Source organism: Salvelinus fontinalis, chromosome 9, assembly GCF_029448725.1.
Source record: "Salvelinus fontinalis isolate EN_2023a chromosome 9, ASM2944872v1, whole genome shotgun sequence".
NCBI lineage: Eukaryota > Metazoa > Chordata > Actinopteri > Salmoniformes > Salmonidae > Salvelinus > Salvelinus fontinalis.
Genome location: NC_074673.1, coordinates 20,591,616 through 20,609,592, shown reverse-complemented (window position 1 = coordinate 20,609,592; position 17,977 = coordinate 20,591,616). Strand labels below are relative to the sequence as shown.

The 17,977-nt window shown below is 44.2% G+C and overlaps 1 protein-coding gene across 11 annotated transcripts in view; it reads right to left on the bottom strand.

The window, feature by feature from the left end:
* Positions 1-906: 906 nt before the first annotated feature.
* LOC129862238 (serine/threonine-protein phosphatase 6 regulatory subunit 2-like) overlaps positions 907-17,977 on the bottom strand; it is a 27,735-nt gene continuing 10,664 nt past the window's right edge. For 6 of the 11 annotated variants that reach the window (XM_055933688.1, XM_055933686.1, XM_055933687.1 and 3 more), the window contains 11 exons: positions 12,193-12,270; positions 12,004-12,101; positions 11,857-11,911; positions 11,589-11,713; positions 11,067-11,230; positions 10,506-10,863; positions 10,328-10,413; positions 9,516-9,741; positions 4,447-4,545; positions 4,019-4,129; positions 907-3,944 (listed from right to left, as the gene is read on the bottom strand). In XM_055933688.1, the coding sequence (XP_055789663.1) occupies positions 3,911-3,944; positions 4,019-4,129; positions 4,447-4,545; positions 9,516-9,741; positions 10,328-10,413; positions 10,506-10,863; positions 11,067-11,230; positions 11,589-11,713; positions 11,857-11,911; positions 12,004-12,101; positions 12,193-12,270 (1,434 nt within the window). In that variant the 3' untranslated portion in view covers positions 907-3,910. Of the gene's footprint in view, positions 3,945-4,018; positions 4,130-4,446; positions 4,546-9,515; positions 10,223-10,327; positions 10,414-10,505; positions 10,864-11,066; positions 11,231-11,588; positions 11,714-11,856; positions 11,912-12,003; positions 12,102-12,192; positions 12,271-17,977 lie in introns of those variants that run through there. The other 5 variants (XM_055933689.1, XM_055933690.1, XM_055933693.1 and 2 more) reach the window with 5 other exon arrangements.

Below are 17,977 nucleotides of genomic sequence, written 5' to 3'. Positions count from 1 at the left end.
CGCGCTGTGTTAAGAAGCAGTACGGCTGGTTGGGTTGTGCTTCGGAGGACGCATGGTTTTCGACCTTCGTCTCTCCCGAGCCCGTACGGGAGTTGTAGCGATGAGACAAGGTAGTAATTACTAGCGATTGGATACCACGAAAAAATTGGGGAGAAAATGGGATAAAAATTTTTAAAAAAAAATAATAATTTTAAAAAAAGAAGATAAAACAAAAATACATTGTAGAAACTAGATATTGACATATGAACAAATCTATATAGGCCTGGGCTACAATACTTTGCCAATATGAAGGAATCTATGTACAATATTTGTAGCCATACATGATTTAATGAAAAGCAGTAAACATACACATTTAATAACAGACTCATAAACACAATCCTGCAATAGTCTACAGCTGGCTCCACAGCTTCCCCAGCGCTTCACAGCTTCCCGGTGAAACTCAACTTAAATGTAGCCTACGTATTGTGGCGGTGCAAGAGCAGCACTGAGTGTGAAAGACAGAGAGGAAGAGTAACAGAAAGACAGAATGTCTGTTTTAGACAGTGTGTGTGTGAGACCGTATGGTGTTTGGCCTCAAACTCATCAAGAATCTGATTTGAGAGTAGCAGTGTCTGTACTGTGTGTCTCATATCACAGAGACTGAGGGAGGAAGATCTATCAGAAAGAATGCAGGCGTTTCTTGTCTGCGAGTAGCTGTGTGTGAAAGTCGAGGGGTTATTGACTCTTTCTACCCTAAATAACCGTGTGTATAATGTTGTGTTTTGGACTGCAAGTGGAACCCAACCACACCACTCACCTAAACTAAAGATAAACATTCTGTATTTGTGCTGGCTGCTGCTTGTGTGTGTGTGCGCGCCACACTTAAATAATTTCAGCACATTAAGCAATGACATTCAGAAGCCAGTATTGATGATTGACATATTTATTAGTTTGATATCTTAACGTACAGGCTAGGGTTTGACAACAGTAACATACCTATTACTTATACAGAAATGAACCACCAGCAGCCACGCCCTTTACCAAATACTTCTGACCTCAGAAAGCACACACACACACGTATGGGTTAGATGCAGTGTGGTGTTGGGGTGAAGGTATGATGTAACCCTGTACACACAACTAGTTAGCTTTTCAGACCCTGACTCAGGGTGGATCCCTCTCCCAGTCCCAAATCTAGCCTATTTCATTTGTCTCTAGCCTTTACCACTTACACAACCCTTTTTAATCCCCTGGACACTTCTGAGGAAGAAGACTATCTCTTATAGGATTGAGACCCAGCCCACTCTGGAAGACACTTTGGCATCACGATCTGTGGATAAAAACCCATCATATAACATATTAAGATTTTTAAATAACTATGTCAAACAGATTCCTTTAAGTCAAACATCTCCTCAGCTGTGAGGAAAAACCTTGGTGGTTGTGACACCATCACCAAGTGCTTTAAAAACATAAAACCACATAACATTAAGGACATGCTCTGAGAGAAAGGAGGGAGAGAGAGAGAGCTCTTTTGATACTGATGGGATGATAGAGCATGATTGTAGCATAGATGCAGTAAAGAGATCAATCGAACTTGACCAAAATAATGGAATTGCCATGGAAATGCGTGGGGGAAAGATCACGAGTCTCTAAAAATCAGAGTATAATGCTGGTATGGATGTCAACCCCAACACATGTTCATGTCATCGTTACCAATCAACTGCATTACAGTTAAAAATAAAATTTGACTACCTCTGATTTCTGTATGCTAGCCAGCTTATGTGAATGTGAGTTTGCTAAATGCTATCATCTGCGTCCCATGCAGCAAAATAACTCAAAATCGGACTTAAGCACCGACATTGTGGGCCTGTTACAATACAAAAATCATATTTGTAATTGATGAATATCCACTTCGTAGATCAGATTTGTTGAATGTGCGCCAATCTGGTCAATGGAACATATGCATTCCATTAACTCCTTCACCAAAACTATGTGAAACTGTATGTATATGGAAGACACACACCCAGGTGAAAGCATGTAGCAGGGTTACAGGGTCTGATGCTGGGGTATAAACCAAAACACAGCTGTCATTATTGCCTCATTTCAACACACACAGCAAACCGCTTTCCGATACATCTGAATTGATACCAAAAATAGATAAGTGTTTATTTATATACTGTTTACATAATACGTTTACATTATACCACAACCTAATACAGGTTCAAATGTCACAATATTACATTTACACAGCTCTGTGGAGGGGTGATATGGAAGGGTGTGACTGTTTGTGTATGTCTGACGCTTTGTGTGTGTGTGTGCGCTCAGGTAGTGGTGTGTGTGTATGCCTCACGCTGTGTTTGTGTGTGTATATATAGTCTCATCTGTGTGTGTGTACTCATGCTGTGTGTTTGTGTGACGTCACACAGGTGTGCTTTCATCACATCCACAGGACTGCTCTTTTAACCTGAGAATATATCCCAAATCTCCCACACACACCCACACGCAAGCGAAGAGACAGCACAGACACAATCAATATCTTCACTACTTGTAATAGTCCACACAAAGAGAGAGAAAGATAGTGGTTGATTTTCATAATCATTCTGGATTTTCTATAATAAAATGATTGAGTCAAATAAATTAAACTAGGAACACATTTTGGCTTTGAGGATCTTACAGTCAGTACTGACTACCCATTCCCCTCCTCCCCAGGCCTCAGACTTTGCTCTGGGCTGAGGAAGACTACAGCGGGAGTAAAGTATCTCGTCTCTAAGTCTCAAGACTACATAAAGCTGGATCACCTGCGTGTGCTAGAGCTGCATGATAGCCCACAAAAATGAATAGCAATTCTTTTTAACCAAATATTGCGATTTGACTCGTGATGAAGATCAAAACACTTGGGTGAACTGTTGGAATCATAGAAACACAATGACGTACAGTACCAGTCAAAAGTTTGGACACACCTACTCATTCAAGTGTTTTCACTATTTTCTACATTGTAGAATAACAGTGAAGACGTCAACACTATGAAATAACACATATGGAATCATGTAGTAACCAAAGAAGTGTTAAATCAAAATATATTTTATATTCTTCAAAGTAGCCACCCTTTGCCTTGATGACAGCGTTGCAAATTCTTGGCATTCTCTCAACCAGCTTCATGGAGGTAGTCACTTGGAATACCTTTCCAACAATCTTGAAGGAGTACCCACATATGCGAAGCACCTGTTGGAGCTTTCCAGTGTAGAAAATAGTAAAAATAAAGAAAAACCTTGAATGAGTAGGTATGTCCAAAATTTTGACTGGTACTGTATATTAGGAAGCAAAGTGGAAAGAAGCATCGGTCTTGTTTAGAACAATCTGTGGACTGCATTTGACAGAGGAGGAGGAAATGCGCTGCTTGATTGACAGGGGTAGAGTCTTGGTGTGAGTGGGAATATGCTGCAAGAGGGACGACAGAGTAAACTATAAAAACTTTCCTTACTTAGTGGCGTTTTAAAACTATTGCTGCAATTTTGGATGTTGAGACAAGGACATTACACATGTCAATATTTAATGTGAATTTGATTAATTGTGCAGCACTAACGCGCACACACACACACGTCATGTCCCAGTGTGTAGTGTGGTGATAGGTGTGTAGGAGAGACTTCAGCAGAAGGGCAGGTACAAACAACACATTAATCTGTTTATTGGTTGTTGGTGTTTAGGAGCTGTGGTCTGGATTCTGAATGGGCTTTTCTCTTCTGCTTTTTGTCCCGCTCATCCACCATAGATGTCCGTGACACGGACCAATGACAGGGCAGCACTGCTCACAAATACAGGTTGTTGCATGGCATAGAGTGTTGTTGGGAAGTAGAGTGTTGTTGGGAAGTGGAGTGTGGTTGTGTTAACTAGGGAATGGAGTGTGTATGTGTGTGAGTGTCGTGGTAGCGCAGTACTAGGCCGGTCCGTTTGCTGAGGAGGGTGTCTCTCTGTGGGGAGAGTGGAGGGGGTAGTGTCAGTGAAGAAGCAGGTACACAACACAGACAGACAGAAACACACTTACTTTGTGATGGTGGCAGGCCGATCTGTGAGAGGAGCAGCTGTGGCATTAAGCAGGTCTTCTCCACCCATCACCCTCTTTTTCTCCTTTTCCTTCTCTTTCATGTCAACCTCACTGTAAAAGTAGAAAGGCACAACTAAGAACATCTTGGTTGTGTCTCAAATAGCAGCCTATTTCTTGTACAGGGCACTATTATTAGACAGAGCACTATGTGGCAGGTCTATGTGGTTCTGGCCAAAAGTAGTGCACTATTTGGGACTTTCTAGCCTTTTCAGATTTGCCCCTTGTAGACCTAGAGTAGAGAGGCATAGTAATAGGGTCAGAGAAGAACGGAGGGATGTCCAGCCAAAGGTCACACACACAAACAGTTAGTTATCATGCAGCTGCACACAACGTTCAATGCCTTTAATTAACCTGTGGCCAACACATACCATTGGTGTTTGGTCTGCAAAGTGTTGTACACTCTGTAACACACTCCCAACGCAACAAACTCCACAGGCAACACACTCAGTGGTTGGAGACCTCCTACACTACATAAGGAGGAGAGGGGAGGAAATGGGGGAGTGGAGGAAAGGGGAGTGGAATTGGAAGAGAGAGGAGACGAAATTAGAGAGTAGAGGAGAGGAAGAGAATGAAAGGAAAGAGGTGGGAGGGATGAGTATTGGGACAGTGGGAAGGAGAGAAGGTAAGATGAGATGAGTGGTGTAGACAGTAAGGCAGGGAGGGGAACATAGACCAGGCACCAGAACTAATCAGTTGGCAGGGGCCTTTGATTTCCATAGGAGGGCACGTTTTTTTTAACGGGACCTCCCATCTGTGCACGTGCATTCACAATTTTTTTGAATGGATGTAATAGTAAAGACCATAGGGAGCTGGTGAGTTTCAAGTCTGGGGAAGCTTACAATTTATCCTACCAATCTGCGAACCAGTTATGATTATTTTTACATGCGCATTTTTCGTGGAACAGTTTAATTTCGAAAATGTTTGTTTCTCAAAATCATTGTCACGTGGTTAATCATAAAAGTAAAATGATAAAAATCAGAAAATGTAAATGACACTATTGGGAGAGCACAAGCCTCTGCCATATGGACACATTGATACACTGTGATCCACTTGCAGCTAAAGAAATGAGAGCATAACTCAGATGGAGCAGTAGGCCTATAACTTCCATTGTCAATTAAGTCAAATACATTGCCCGACAAATAAAAAACAGCGGAAAATATCCTGATGAAAATTCTGGTTCTTTCAAATCACATTCATCTCTTTGTTCTGCCTCCCTTTCTATCTGTCTTGAACTATTCCTAGTGAAGTGCAACATTCTAGGAACCGAAAGGTTGCTGGTTCAAATCCCGAGCTATGTGAAAAATCTGCCAATTGAGCAAGGCACTTATCCCTAACCGCAGAGTTGTGTGAGCTCGGGCAGGGACTGTAAGCTGTTTATGACGTTTCCACTGGGATCATCAGATCGTGATATTTAGCTCTTTCACGCGGCTTGGTGATAAGCGAGGCCAGGAGTGTTGGAAAGATATTTCAAATACTGAGGAACTATCATTCGCAATGGATGCTAAAAAACTTTGTTGACTTGTGTGAGGTGAAAAAAAAAAAAAAAGTGGTGCACATGGTGAGTTAAGACACTGCCAAATGAGTACTTTCCTACATACAGTGCATTTGGGAAGTATTCAGACCCCTTGACTTAACACATTTTGTTACTTTACAGCCTTATTCTAAATTGGATTCAATTACCCCCCCCATCAATCTACTCTTAAAAAAAACAAATAAAAAACAGAAATACCTTAATTATTCAGACCCTTTGCAATGAGACTAAATTGAGCTCAGGTGCATCCCGTTTCCATTGATCATCCTTGAGATGTGGTAAATTCAATTGATTGGGCATGATTTGGAAAGGTACACTCCTGTCTATATACAGTACAAGTCAAGTTTGGATACACCTACTCATTCAAGGGTTTTTCTTTAATTGTACTATTTTCTACATCGTAGAATAATAGTGAAGACATCAAAACTATGAATTAACACATACGGAATCATGTAGTAACCAAAAAAGTGTTAAATCAAAATATGTTTTACATTTGAGATTCTTCAAAGTAGCCACCATTTGCCCTGACAGCTTTGCACACTCTTGGCACTCTCAACCTGCTTCACCTAGAATGCTTTTCCAACAGTCTTGAAGGACTTCCCACATATGCTGAGCACCTGTTGGCTGCTTTTACTTCACTCTGCGGTCCAACTCCTCCCAAACCATCTCAATTGGGTTGAGGTTGGGTAATTGTGGAGGCCAGGTCATCTGATGCAGAACTCCATCACTCTCCTTCTTGGTCAAATAGCGCTTACACAGCCTGGAGGTGTGTTGGGTCATTGTCCTGTTGAAAAACAAATTATAGTCCCACTACGCGCAAACCAGATGGGATGGCATATCGCTGCAGAATGCTGTTGTAGCCATGCTGGTTAAGTGTGCCTTGAATTCTAAATAAATCACTGACAGTGTCACCAGCAAAGCACCCCCACACCATCTCACCACCTCCTCCATGCTTCACGGTGGGAACCACACATGCGGAGATCATCCGTACACCTACTCTGCGTCTCACAAAGACACGGAGGTTAGAACCAAAAATCTCAAATTTGGACTCATCTGACCAAAGGACAGATTTCCAACAATCTAATGTCCATTGCTTGTGTTCCTTTGCCCAAGCAAGTCTCTTCTTATTGGTGTCCATTAGAAGTGGTTTCTTTGCAATGAAGGCCATGAAGGCCTGATTCATGCAGTCTCCTCTGAACAGTTGATGTTGAGATGTCTGTTACTTGAACATTTATTTGGGCTGCAATTTCTGAGGCTGGTAAGTCTAATGAACCTCTGCAGCAGAGGTAACTCTGGGTCTTCCTTTCCTGTGGCGGTCCTCACGAGAGCCAGTTTCATCATAAGCTTGATGGTTTTTATAACTGCACTTTAAGAAACTTTGAAAGTTCTTGACATTTTCTGGATTGACTGACCTTCATGTCTTAAAGTAATGGACTGTCATTTATCTTTGCTCATTTGAGCTGTTCTTGCCATAATATAGACCGCGTCTTTTACCAAATAGGGCTACCTTCTGTATATACAAACCCTACCTTGTTACAACACAAGTGATTGTCTCAAATGCATTGAGGAAAGAAATTCCACAATTGAACTTTTAACCGGTTGAGTTAACATGCGCTAATGTGATTAGCATGACAATTGTAAGTAACAGCAAACTTTCCAGGACAGACCTGTCTTATATGGGCAGAAAGCTTAAATTCTTGTTAATCTAACTGCACTATCCAATTTACAGTAGTGAAAAAATACCATGCCATTGTTTGAGGAGAGTGCACAACAACAAAAATTATCACGCCAACTGGTTTGATACATTCACCTCTGAAGGTAAATAATGTACTTAAATTCAGTAATCTTGCTCTGATTTTTCATCCAGAGGGTCCCAGAGAGAAAATGTAGCAAAGTTTTGTTTGATAAAATCCATTTTTATATTAAAATGTAGTAACTGGGTTCTACAGTTTGAACCCCTGCTGTCTCTGGCTCCACACCCACCCCACCCCACCCGGCCATCTAGGTGTGAGAAAGTTTGTGTATGAGCTAATGATCCATCATGTAGGAAATTACTGGTAGTGTGTACACTTAAATGTTGTATTACCTTATCATTTTTATATGTTCTCTATAGTTATGTATCATGTATCAATTGTATCAATTGACCAATTCAGCACATTTGGGCAAACTTGATACAAAATATTGTCCAGTATTGCAATGCTTCACTGGATCAATCAGAAACTTTGCACACACTGCAGGCATCTAGTGGCCAAAATCTAAATTGTGCTTAAACTGCAATATTATGGCATTTCTCAATGGAACAAAAACAATTTTGAAAACGCATGTTTTTTTGTTTGTATTATCTTTTACTAGATCTAATGTGTTATATTCTCCGAACATTAATTTCACATTTCTAAACTTCAAAGGGTTTCCTTTCAAATGGTATCAAGAAAAGACATATCCTTGCTTCAGGTTCTGAGCTGCAGGCAGTTAGATTTGAGTGTCAATTAAGGAGAAAATAAAAATATATATTTTTATTTTTAAAAAGGGTCCGATCCTTAAGGGGCGTTAACAAGGCACACCTTTTATTTCAAATGCATTCCAGGTGACTACCTCATGAAGCTGGTTGAGATAATGCCAAGAGTGTGCAAAGCTATCATCAAGGCAAAGGATGGCTACTTTGAAGAATATCAAATATATTTAATAACACTTTTTTGGTTACTACATGATTCCATGTGTTATTTTATAATTTTGATGTCTTCACTATTATTCTACAAATGAAGAAAATAGTCTAAATAAATAAAAACCCTATGTCCAAACTTTTGACTGGTACTGTAGTTGACAGTGCATGTCAGAGCAAAAACCAAGTCATGAGGTCGAAGGAATTTTCTGTAGAGCTCCGAGACAAGATTGTGTCGAGGCACAGCACAGATCTGGGGAAGAGTACGACAAAATGCCTGCAGCATTGAAGGTCTCCAACAATGTGGCCTCCATCATTCTTAAATTGAAGACGTTTGGAACCACCAAGACTCATCCTAGAGCTGGCCGCCTGGCCAAACTGAGCAATCGGGGGGAGAAGGGCCTTGGTCAGGGAGGTGACCTAGAACCCAATGGTCACTCTGACAGAGCTCCTCTGTGGAGATGGGAGAACCTTCCAGAAGGACAATCATCTCTGCAGCACTCCACCAATCGGGCATATATTGTAGCGTGGCCAGACGGACGCCAACCCTCACTTTAATAACTCTACCTACATGTACATATTATCTCGACACTGGTGCCCCCGCACCGGTACCCCCTGTTTATAGCACCGCTACTATTATTTACTGCTGCTCTTTAATTATTTTTTATTCTTACTTTTTCTGGGGTGGGGTATTTTCTTAAATGCATTGTTGGTTAAGGTCTTGTAAGTAAGCATTTCACTGTAAGGTCTACACCTGTTATATTTGGCATGTGACAAATACAATTTGATTTGACATAACAGCCCACTTGGAGTTTGCTAATGAGAAACAAGAATCTCTGGTCTGAACTCTTCGGCCTGAATGCCAAGCGTCATGTCTGGAGGAAACCTGGCACCATCCCTACGGTGAAGTATGGTGGTGGCAGCCTCCAACCTGACAGAGTTTGAGAGGATCTGCAGAGAAGGGAGAAACTCCACAAATACAGGTGTGCCAAGTTTGTAGCGTCATACCCAAGAAGACAAAGCTGTAATCGCTGCCAAAAGGTGATTCAACAAAGTACTGAGTAAAAGGTCTGAATACTTATGTAATTGTGATCAGTTTAAAAAAAGATCTACTTGCAAAAATGTCTATAACCTGTTTTTGCTTTGTCATTATGGTCTATTGTTTGTAGATTAATGAGGGACTGTCACGTAACAAAATGCGGAAAAAGTGAAGGGGTCTGAATTCTTTCCAAATGCACTGTAAATACCTGGTGAAGCCAGCTCTCTCATTCTTGACATTCATGTTAAGTCTGATGGTCTCCAGTCTGGCGGTTGTGACGATGGGCTCTGTAGTGACCATTTCCTTGGATACTATCTCCATAGTAACAGATTCAGTCTTTTCCTCCTCTTCCTCACTGTCTGAGCCTCCTGATGAAGAGGTGTCTGATGCTACCAGGGGAGCCTTCCTCGCCACACACACACTCCACACACATGCTGCAGAGAAAACACACATGCTCTGCAAAGTGAACACACTTTGCATTAGGAACACCTGCTCTTTCCATGACAGACTGACCAGCTATGATCCCTCATTGATGTCACTTGTTAAATCCACTTCAAATCAGTGTAAATGAAGGGGAGGAGACAGGTTAAAGAAGTATTTTTACTTCTTGAGACAACTGAGACATAGATTGTGTACGTGTGCCATTCAGAGTGTGAATGGGCAAGACAAAAGATTAAAGTGCCATTGAACTGGGTATGGTAGTAGGTGCCAGGCGCACCGGTTTGAGTGTGTTAAGAACCGCAACACTGCTGGGTTTTTCAACAATTCCTGTGTGTATCAAGAATGATCCACCACCCAAAGGATATCCATCAAACTTGACAACTGTGGGAAGCATTGGAGTCAACATGGGCCAGCATCCCTGTGGAACACTTTCGACACCTTGTAGAGTCCACGCCCTGACGAATTGAGGCGGTTCTGAGGACAAAAGGGGGTGCAACTCAGGAAGGTGTTTCTAATGTTTTGTACACTCAGTGTACACAAACACAACTCACAATGCAGGGAGAGCACACACAGACTTACGGTTCATTCCCTGGCTGGGTTTAGTTTTGTCTGACCCACAGATCTCTGAGTCCACTGGAGAAGTGCACCTCAAACCTGTCTCTGAACTGAACACACACAAACACACGTGTCAGAATATAATCCTATACATGAGCAGCAGAAGGTTAAAAAAGATGGGCTGAAACGTGGCTGCACTCACCAGCAAAAGGGCTGAAAGTCAGTGAACTTGGCCCAGCCCTTCTCAGCCTCTGTAGTTACAGGCTGTGGGGCAGGGCTTCCCCATGCGTCTACGCCCACTCCGGGCATGGGGGCGTGGCTACCCCATGGGTCAACGCCCACTCCAGGCTTGGGGGAGGGGCTACCCCATGGGTCAACGCCCACTCCAGGCTTGGGGGAGGGGCTACCCCATGGGTCAACGCCCACTCCAGGCTTGGGGGAGGGGCTACCCCATGGGTCAACGCCCACTCCAGGCTTGGGGGCGGGGCTACCCCATGGGTCCACTCCAGATGAGTGGGAGTTAAAGTTCACCTCCCCGAAACTAGCTGCCCAGCCAGGGTCTGAGAGAAACGACAACTCAGAGTAAGCACCAGACACACAAACAAATCAGGCAGAAACTTATACTACCACAGCAACACACAACCCAAGAAAACTAGAACCACACACAACCACAAAAACACCCACAAACAAAAACACTCCGCAGCAAACCCATGAAATACCCCCACCCACACAAGCAGACCTGGGGTCAAATAGTCATCCTTACTCTGTGCAGTCTCCATCTGGCTGATGTTCTTGCTGTGTTCAGTCTGACATGTGACCTCATTAGGCACCTCCCCCTCCTTTGTGTCAGAACCTGTTGACTTATCAGGAGTATCGCTCATTCCATCACTCTGAGCCAATCCAACAGACATCTGTGGCCCCCCAAACCTGAGAAACCAAGAGAGAGCATTACTTGTGTGTGTGTGTGTGTCTGTATGTAGATCTGCTGTCTAAATTTGATCACTCTGTTTTCACAATGAATTTTCCTGAGCATCAGGAAAGGCAAATTCTAGTATATTCAAGGTTTAAAAAGGCTTCTAAAGTTTGTAACTTTAAAATGTCAGATTTGAATTTTCCCAACCCCAAAAAATATTTCCATTAACTAGAATTCACATTTCCCGTTGAAGGATTATTTTCCTGCTGTGAGAAGCAGGCTCAAATTAAGATAGCATATACTGTATGTAGGCCTGTGTGTGTGTACACATAGTCCTGGTGTGTTGTATTGTTAATCTGAGTTTGTGTGTACCTGGTCCTAGACTTGGTGTGCATAGTATAGTTGATCTCTCTCTCCTCCCAGATGTCTTCTTCCTCGCTATCATCAAACAACTGGATCTTCTCCTTAGTGCAGGCCTCAAATGCTGCAGTCTTAGCCTGTGAGCGCACGCAAACACAGAAATGTATACTTATAGATTCTCTGCATGACTGTACTCCAAGACCATTTTAGGTAATGACAGACAGTAAATTTCAAAACTGGAAGCACATATGAGGTAGAGGCTATTGACTCAGTCACTCACAGTGTCCTCTGTGTCCACGTTGAATTTGATCTCTTTGATCCGGTCAAAGGTGGCGCTGCAGCACAGAACATACATAGATCAACCTCAGTCACAATCAAGTCAGAACCCCTTAGGGAACTTACTTGTTGTCGCGTTTGTGCGTCTTACCTGATGTTGTCGCCGTGTTCTGAGAACTCGTCGTCATTGAAGCCAAACTGATCCACAAAGTTAGCAGTCATCTGCTGGATCTGGTAGTCTGAGAATGTCTGTAAGATATCAGTCATATAAAACAGAACTAGATCATGGTAGCTACCAGGACAGAGTAGGAGCAGTAGATGGCTCTCTAAATTTGTGTACCTGTTGCAGTGACAGCTCTTTGGGGAAGGGACTCTGTCGGTCATCGTCTTCACTGGAGGAGCGCAGGTTGTGAGACACCTGGAACACACAGAAGCCAGGGGTTTTACATGTGTATGTATACTGAACAAAAAATAAAACATAAGTTGTAAAGTGTTGGTCCTATGTTTCATGAGCTGAAATAAAACATCCTAGAATTTTTATTTTATTTCTCAAATTTGGTGCAAAAATTTGTTTACATCCCTGTAAGTGAACATTTCTCCTTTACCAAGATAATCTATCCACCTGACAGGTGTGGCATATCAAGAAGTTGATTAAACAGCATGATCATTACACAGGTACATCTTGTGCTGGGGACAATAAAAAGCCATTAAAATGTGCAGTTGTCACACAATGCCACAGATGTTTCAAGTTTGGAGGGAGTGTGCAATTGGCATGCTTACTTCAGGAATGTTCACCAGAGCTGTTTCCAGAGAATTTAATGAATTTCTCTACCATAAGCCGCTTTCAACATCATTTTAGAGAATCTGGTGAACCGGCCTCACAACCGCAGACCACGTGTAACCACGCCAGCCCAGGACCTCCACATCCGGCTTGTTCACCAGCTGGATCGTCTCAGACCAACCACCAGGACAGCTGATGAAACTGAGGAGTATTTGTATGTAATAAAGCCGTTTTGTGGGGAAAAACTCATTCGGATTGGTTGGGCCTGGCTCCCCAGTGGGTGGGTCTATGCCCTCCCAGGCTGCGCTCCTGCCCAGTCATGTGAAATCCATCGATTAGGACCAAATGTATTTATTTAAATTGACTGATTTCCTTATATGAACTGAAACTCAGTAAAATCTTAGAAATGGTTGCGTTTATATTTGTGGTATGCAGAGTTCCCCCTATATTAATTTAGCTGCTAAACGGTTGCAAAATAAATTATTATATATAAAAAACACAGCGTTCGGAAAGTATTCCGACCCCTTGACTTTTTCCAAATGTTGTTACGTTACAGCCTTATTCTAAAATGAATTAATGTTTTTAAAAACAATCTACACACAATATCCCATAATGACAAAGCGAAAACAGGTTAAATGTTTTTGTAAATTCATACAAATACCTTATTTACATAAGTATTCAGACCATTTGCTATGAGACTGGAAATTGAGCTCAGGTACATCCCGTTTCCATTGATCATCCTTGAGATGTTTCTACAACTTTGAGTCCACCTCTGGTAAATTCAATTGATTGGACATGATTTGGAAAAGCACACCCATGTCTATACAAAAAGGTCCCACAGTTGACAGTGCATGTCAGAGCAAAAACCAAGCCATGAGGTCGAAGGAATTGACCGTAGAGCTCCGAGACAAGATTGTGTCAAGGCACAGATCTGGGGAACAGTACCAAAACATTTCGGCAGCATTGAAGGTCCCCAAGAAGACAGTGGCCTCCATCCTTAAATGGAAGAAGTTTGGAACCACCAAGACTCTTCCTAGAGCTGGACACCCAGCCAAACAGAGCAATCAGGCGAGGAAGGCCTTGGTCAGGGAGGTAAAAAAGAACACGATGGTCACTGACAGAGCTCCAGAGTTCCTCTGTGGAGATGGTAGAACCTTCCAGGACAACCATCTCTGCAGCACTCCACCACTCAGGCCTTTATGGTAGAGTGGCCAGACGGAAGCCACTCCTCAGTAACAAGCACCACCGTCCACTTGGAGTTTGCCAAAAGGCACCTAAAGGACTCTCAGACCATGCGAAACAAGGTTCTTTGGCCTGAATGCCAAACGTCACATCTGTTGGAAACTTGGCACCAACCCTACGATGAAGCATGGTGGCAGCATCATGCTCGGGGGATGTTTTTCAGCGGCAGAGACTGGGGAAACTAGTCAGGATCGAGGGAAAGATGAATGGAGCAAAGTACAGAGATCCTTGATGAAAATATGCTCCAGAACACTCAGGACCTCAGACTGGGTTCACCTTCCAACAGGACAATGACACTATGCACACAGCCAAGACAACACAGGAGTGGCTTCGGGACAAGTCTCTGAATGTCCTTGAGTGACCCAGCCAGAGCCCGGACTTGAACCCGATCCAAGAGCCCTGAAAATAACTGTGCAGCGACGCTCCCCATCCAACCTGACAGAGCTTGACAGGATCTGCAAAGGGATAAACTCCCCAAATACAGGTGTGCCAAGCTTATACCCAAGAAGACTCAAGGCTATAATCACTGCCAAAGGTGCTTCAACAAAGTACTGAGTAAAGGGTCTGAATACTAATGTAAATGTCATAACATCTATCCAAGATGGCGTAGCAGTGTAGACGTCTTTGTCCTGTCGTGTCCCGTGTCCCTTGTATATATCTTTTTACATCTTTTTCTTAGCATATCTTTTAAAAATACTTTCTTAAACCTCAACTTCTAAATACTCTCCTGCAACCCGCCTCACCCAATGTGGCGTGGATCTGCTTTTTTCTAAAGTATTTCTATTTACTTCTGATCTGGAATCCATCTACTGAAGATAGCCAGCTAACTGCCTACCAGCTATCAGTTAGCAAACCATTGCTAGCGGTCATCAGCTAACCTTTAGCTCGGAAAGCTCTCGCTAGTTCGAACAACGTGACTAAAACCAGAGCATAACGGACCTATTTCTCTCCATATCCCCGGATTCCTACCGCAAACTCTGAACATTTTCATCTGGATCTTCGCAACTAGCTAACCACAATCCCGGGTGACCACTCCTGGCTAGCGTTTACATCCCGGAGCAAGCACCAATTAGCCTGAAGCTAGCCCGGCTAGGGCTCCTGTGCTACCACTGAAGCCCACTCCCGGGCTACAATATCCGGACCCCTTTACTGCCGGTACGGAGCACGGAACCCCGCCGATCCTCTACGACTGGAATACCGACATAATCTGCCCGAGGACTCCAACAGGCCCCTCAGGCGTGACGCCCGCTGAAGGCCCATCCTGCTAACCTACTAGGCCTGTTAGCTACCTAGAGCTACCTGGAACCCTGCTAATTCCACGACTGGTCTATCGACGTCACCGCACGAAGAGGCAAAAACAGACCCCCCCCCCCCCCATCGCGACGCCCCCCAAAGGCTAACTTGCCTGCCCCGGTCTGCTAACTGCTAGCTTATCTTGCAGCTAGCGCAGCCAGGAAGCTAGCACCAGTTAGCAAACACAATTCTACAATTCACAACCTCTCTTTCGCCATCGCTATCCGGCTTGGATTCTCTGTCGACACGACCACGTCTGGTCTGCAGACGTGCCCTCAACCGGTGCCCTCAACCGGCCTCCGTCTGAGCAGACCACCCCCCGGGCTACTAACTTTAAACGCGTGCTAGCTTAGTGGAGGCCTCACTACTCCATCTACGGCTGCCCCCTGGACACTATGATCACTTGGCTACATAGCTGATGCCTGCTTGACTGTCCATTAATTCACGGTACTCCACTCTGTTTATTTGTGTTTTATCTGTCGGCTCTGTGCCTTAACTCAGGATCTGTGTGTAGTTAATCCGACCCTCTCTGCCCAGTCGTCGCCATTTTTACCTTCTGTTGCTGTGTTAGCTGACTAGCTGCTGTTATTTCACCTGCTGTTTTAGCTAGCTCTCCCAATCATGACCTGCAATCACTTTATGCCTTATTGTATGTCTCTCTCTAATATCAATATGCCTTACATACTGTTGTTCAGGCTAGTTATCATTGTTTTGGTTTGCAATGGACCCCGTAGTTCCACTCTCCGTACCTCTGATACCTCCTTTGTCCCACCCCCCACACATGCGGTGACCTCACCCATTGAGACCAGCATGTCCAGAGATACAACCTCTCTTATCACCCAGTGCCTGGGCTTGCCTCCGCTGTACCCGTGCCCCACCATACCCTGGTCTGCACATTATGCCCAGAATCTATTCTACCACGCCCATAAATCTGCTCCTTTTATTCCTTGTCCCCAACGCTCTAGGCGACCAGTTTTGATAGCCTTTAGCCGCACCCTCATTCTACTACTCCTCTGTTCCTCGGGTGATGTGGAGGTAAACCCAGGCCCTGCATGTCCCCAGTCACCCTCATTTGTTGACTTCTGTGATCGAAAAAGCCTTGGCCTCATGCATGTCAACATCAGAAGCCTCCTCCCCAAGTTTGCCTTACTCACCGCTTTAGCACACTCTGCCAACCCTGATGTCCTTGCCGTGTCTGAATCCTGGCTTAGGAAGGCCACCAAAAACTCTGAGATTTCCATACCCAACTATAACACTTTCCGTCAAGATAGAACTGCCAAAGGGGGAGGAGTTGCAATCTACTGCAGAGATAGCCTGCAAAGTTCTGTCATACTTTCCAAGTCTATGCCCAAACAGTTCGAACTTCTAATTTTAAAAATTAATCTCTCCAGAAATAAGTCTCCCACTGTTGCCGCCTGCTACCGACCCCCCTCAGCTCCCAGCTGTGCCCTGGACACCATCTGTGAATTGATCGCTCCCCATCTAGCTTCAGAGTTTGTTCTGTTAGGTGACCTAAACTGGGATATGCTTAACACCCCGGCAGTCCTACAATCTAAGCTTGATGCCCTCAATCTCACACAAATCATCAAGGAACCCACCAGGTACAACCCTAAATCCGTAAACATGGGCACCCTAATAGACATTATCCTGACCAACTTGCCCTCCAAATACACCTCTGCTGTCTTCAATCAATATCTCAGCGATCACTGCCTCATTGCCTGTATCCGCCACGGGTCCACGGTCAAACGACCACCCCTCATCACTGTCAAACGCTCCCTGAAACACTTCTGCGAGCAGGCCTTTCTAATCGACCTGGCCCGGGTACCCTGGAAGGATATTGACCTCATCCCGTCAGTTGAGGATGCCTGGTCATTCTTTAAAAGTTACTTCCTCACCATATTAGACAAGCATGCTCCGTTCAAAAAATGCAGAACCAAGAACAGATATAGCCCTTGGTTCACTCCAGACCTGACTGCCCTCGACCAGCACAAAAACATCCTGTGGCGAACTGCAATAGCATCGAAGAGCCCCCGTGATATGCAACTGTTCAGGGAAGTCAGGAACCAATACACACAGTCAGTCAGGAAAGCAAAGGCCAGCTTTTTCAAGCAGAAATTTGCATCCTGTAGCTCTAACTCCAAAATGTTCTGGGATACTGTAAAGTCCATGGAAAACAAGAGCACCTCCTCCCAGCTGCCCACTGCACTGAGGCTAGATAACACGGTCACCACTGATAAGTCCGTGATAATCGAAAACTTCAAACATTTCTCAATGGCTGGCCATGCCTTCCACCTGGCGACTCCAACCTTGGCCAACAGCCCCGCCCCCCCCGCTGCTACTCGCCCAAGCCTCCCCAGCTTCTCCTTTACCCATATCCAGATAGCAGATGTTCTGAAAGAGCAGGAAAACCTGGACCCATACAAATCAGCTGGGCTTGACAATCTGGGCCCCCTATTTCTGAAACTGTCCGCTGCCATTGTCGCACCCCCTATTACCAGCCTGTTCAACCTCTCCTTCGTATCATCTGAGATCCCCAAGGATTGGAAAGCTGCCGCTGTCATCCCCCTCTTCAAAGGGGGAGACACCCTGGACCCAAACTGTTACAGACCTATATCCATCCTGCCCTGCCTAGCTAAGGTCTTCGAAAGCCAAGTCAACAAACAGATCACTGACCATCTCGAATCCCACCGTACCTTCTCCGCTGTGCAATCCGGTTTCCGAGCCGGTCACGGGTGCACCTCAGCCACGCTCAAGGTACTAAACGATATCATAACCGCCATCGATAAAAGACATTACTGTGCAGCCGTCT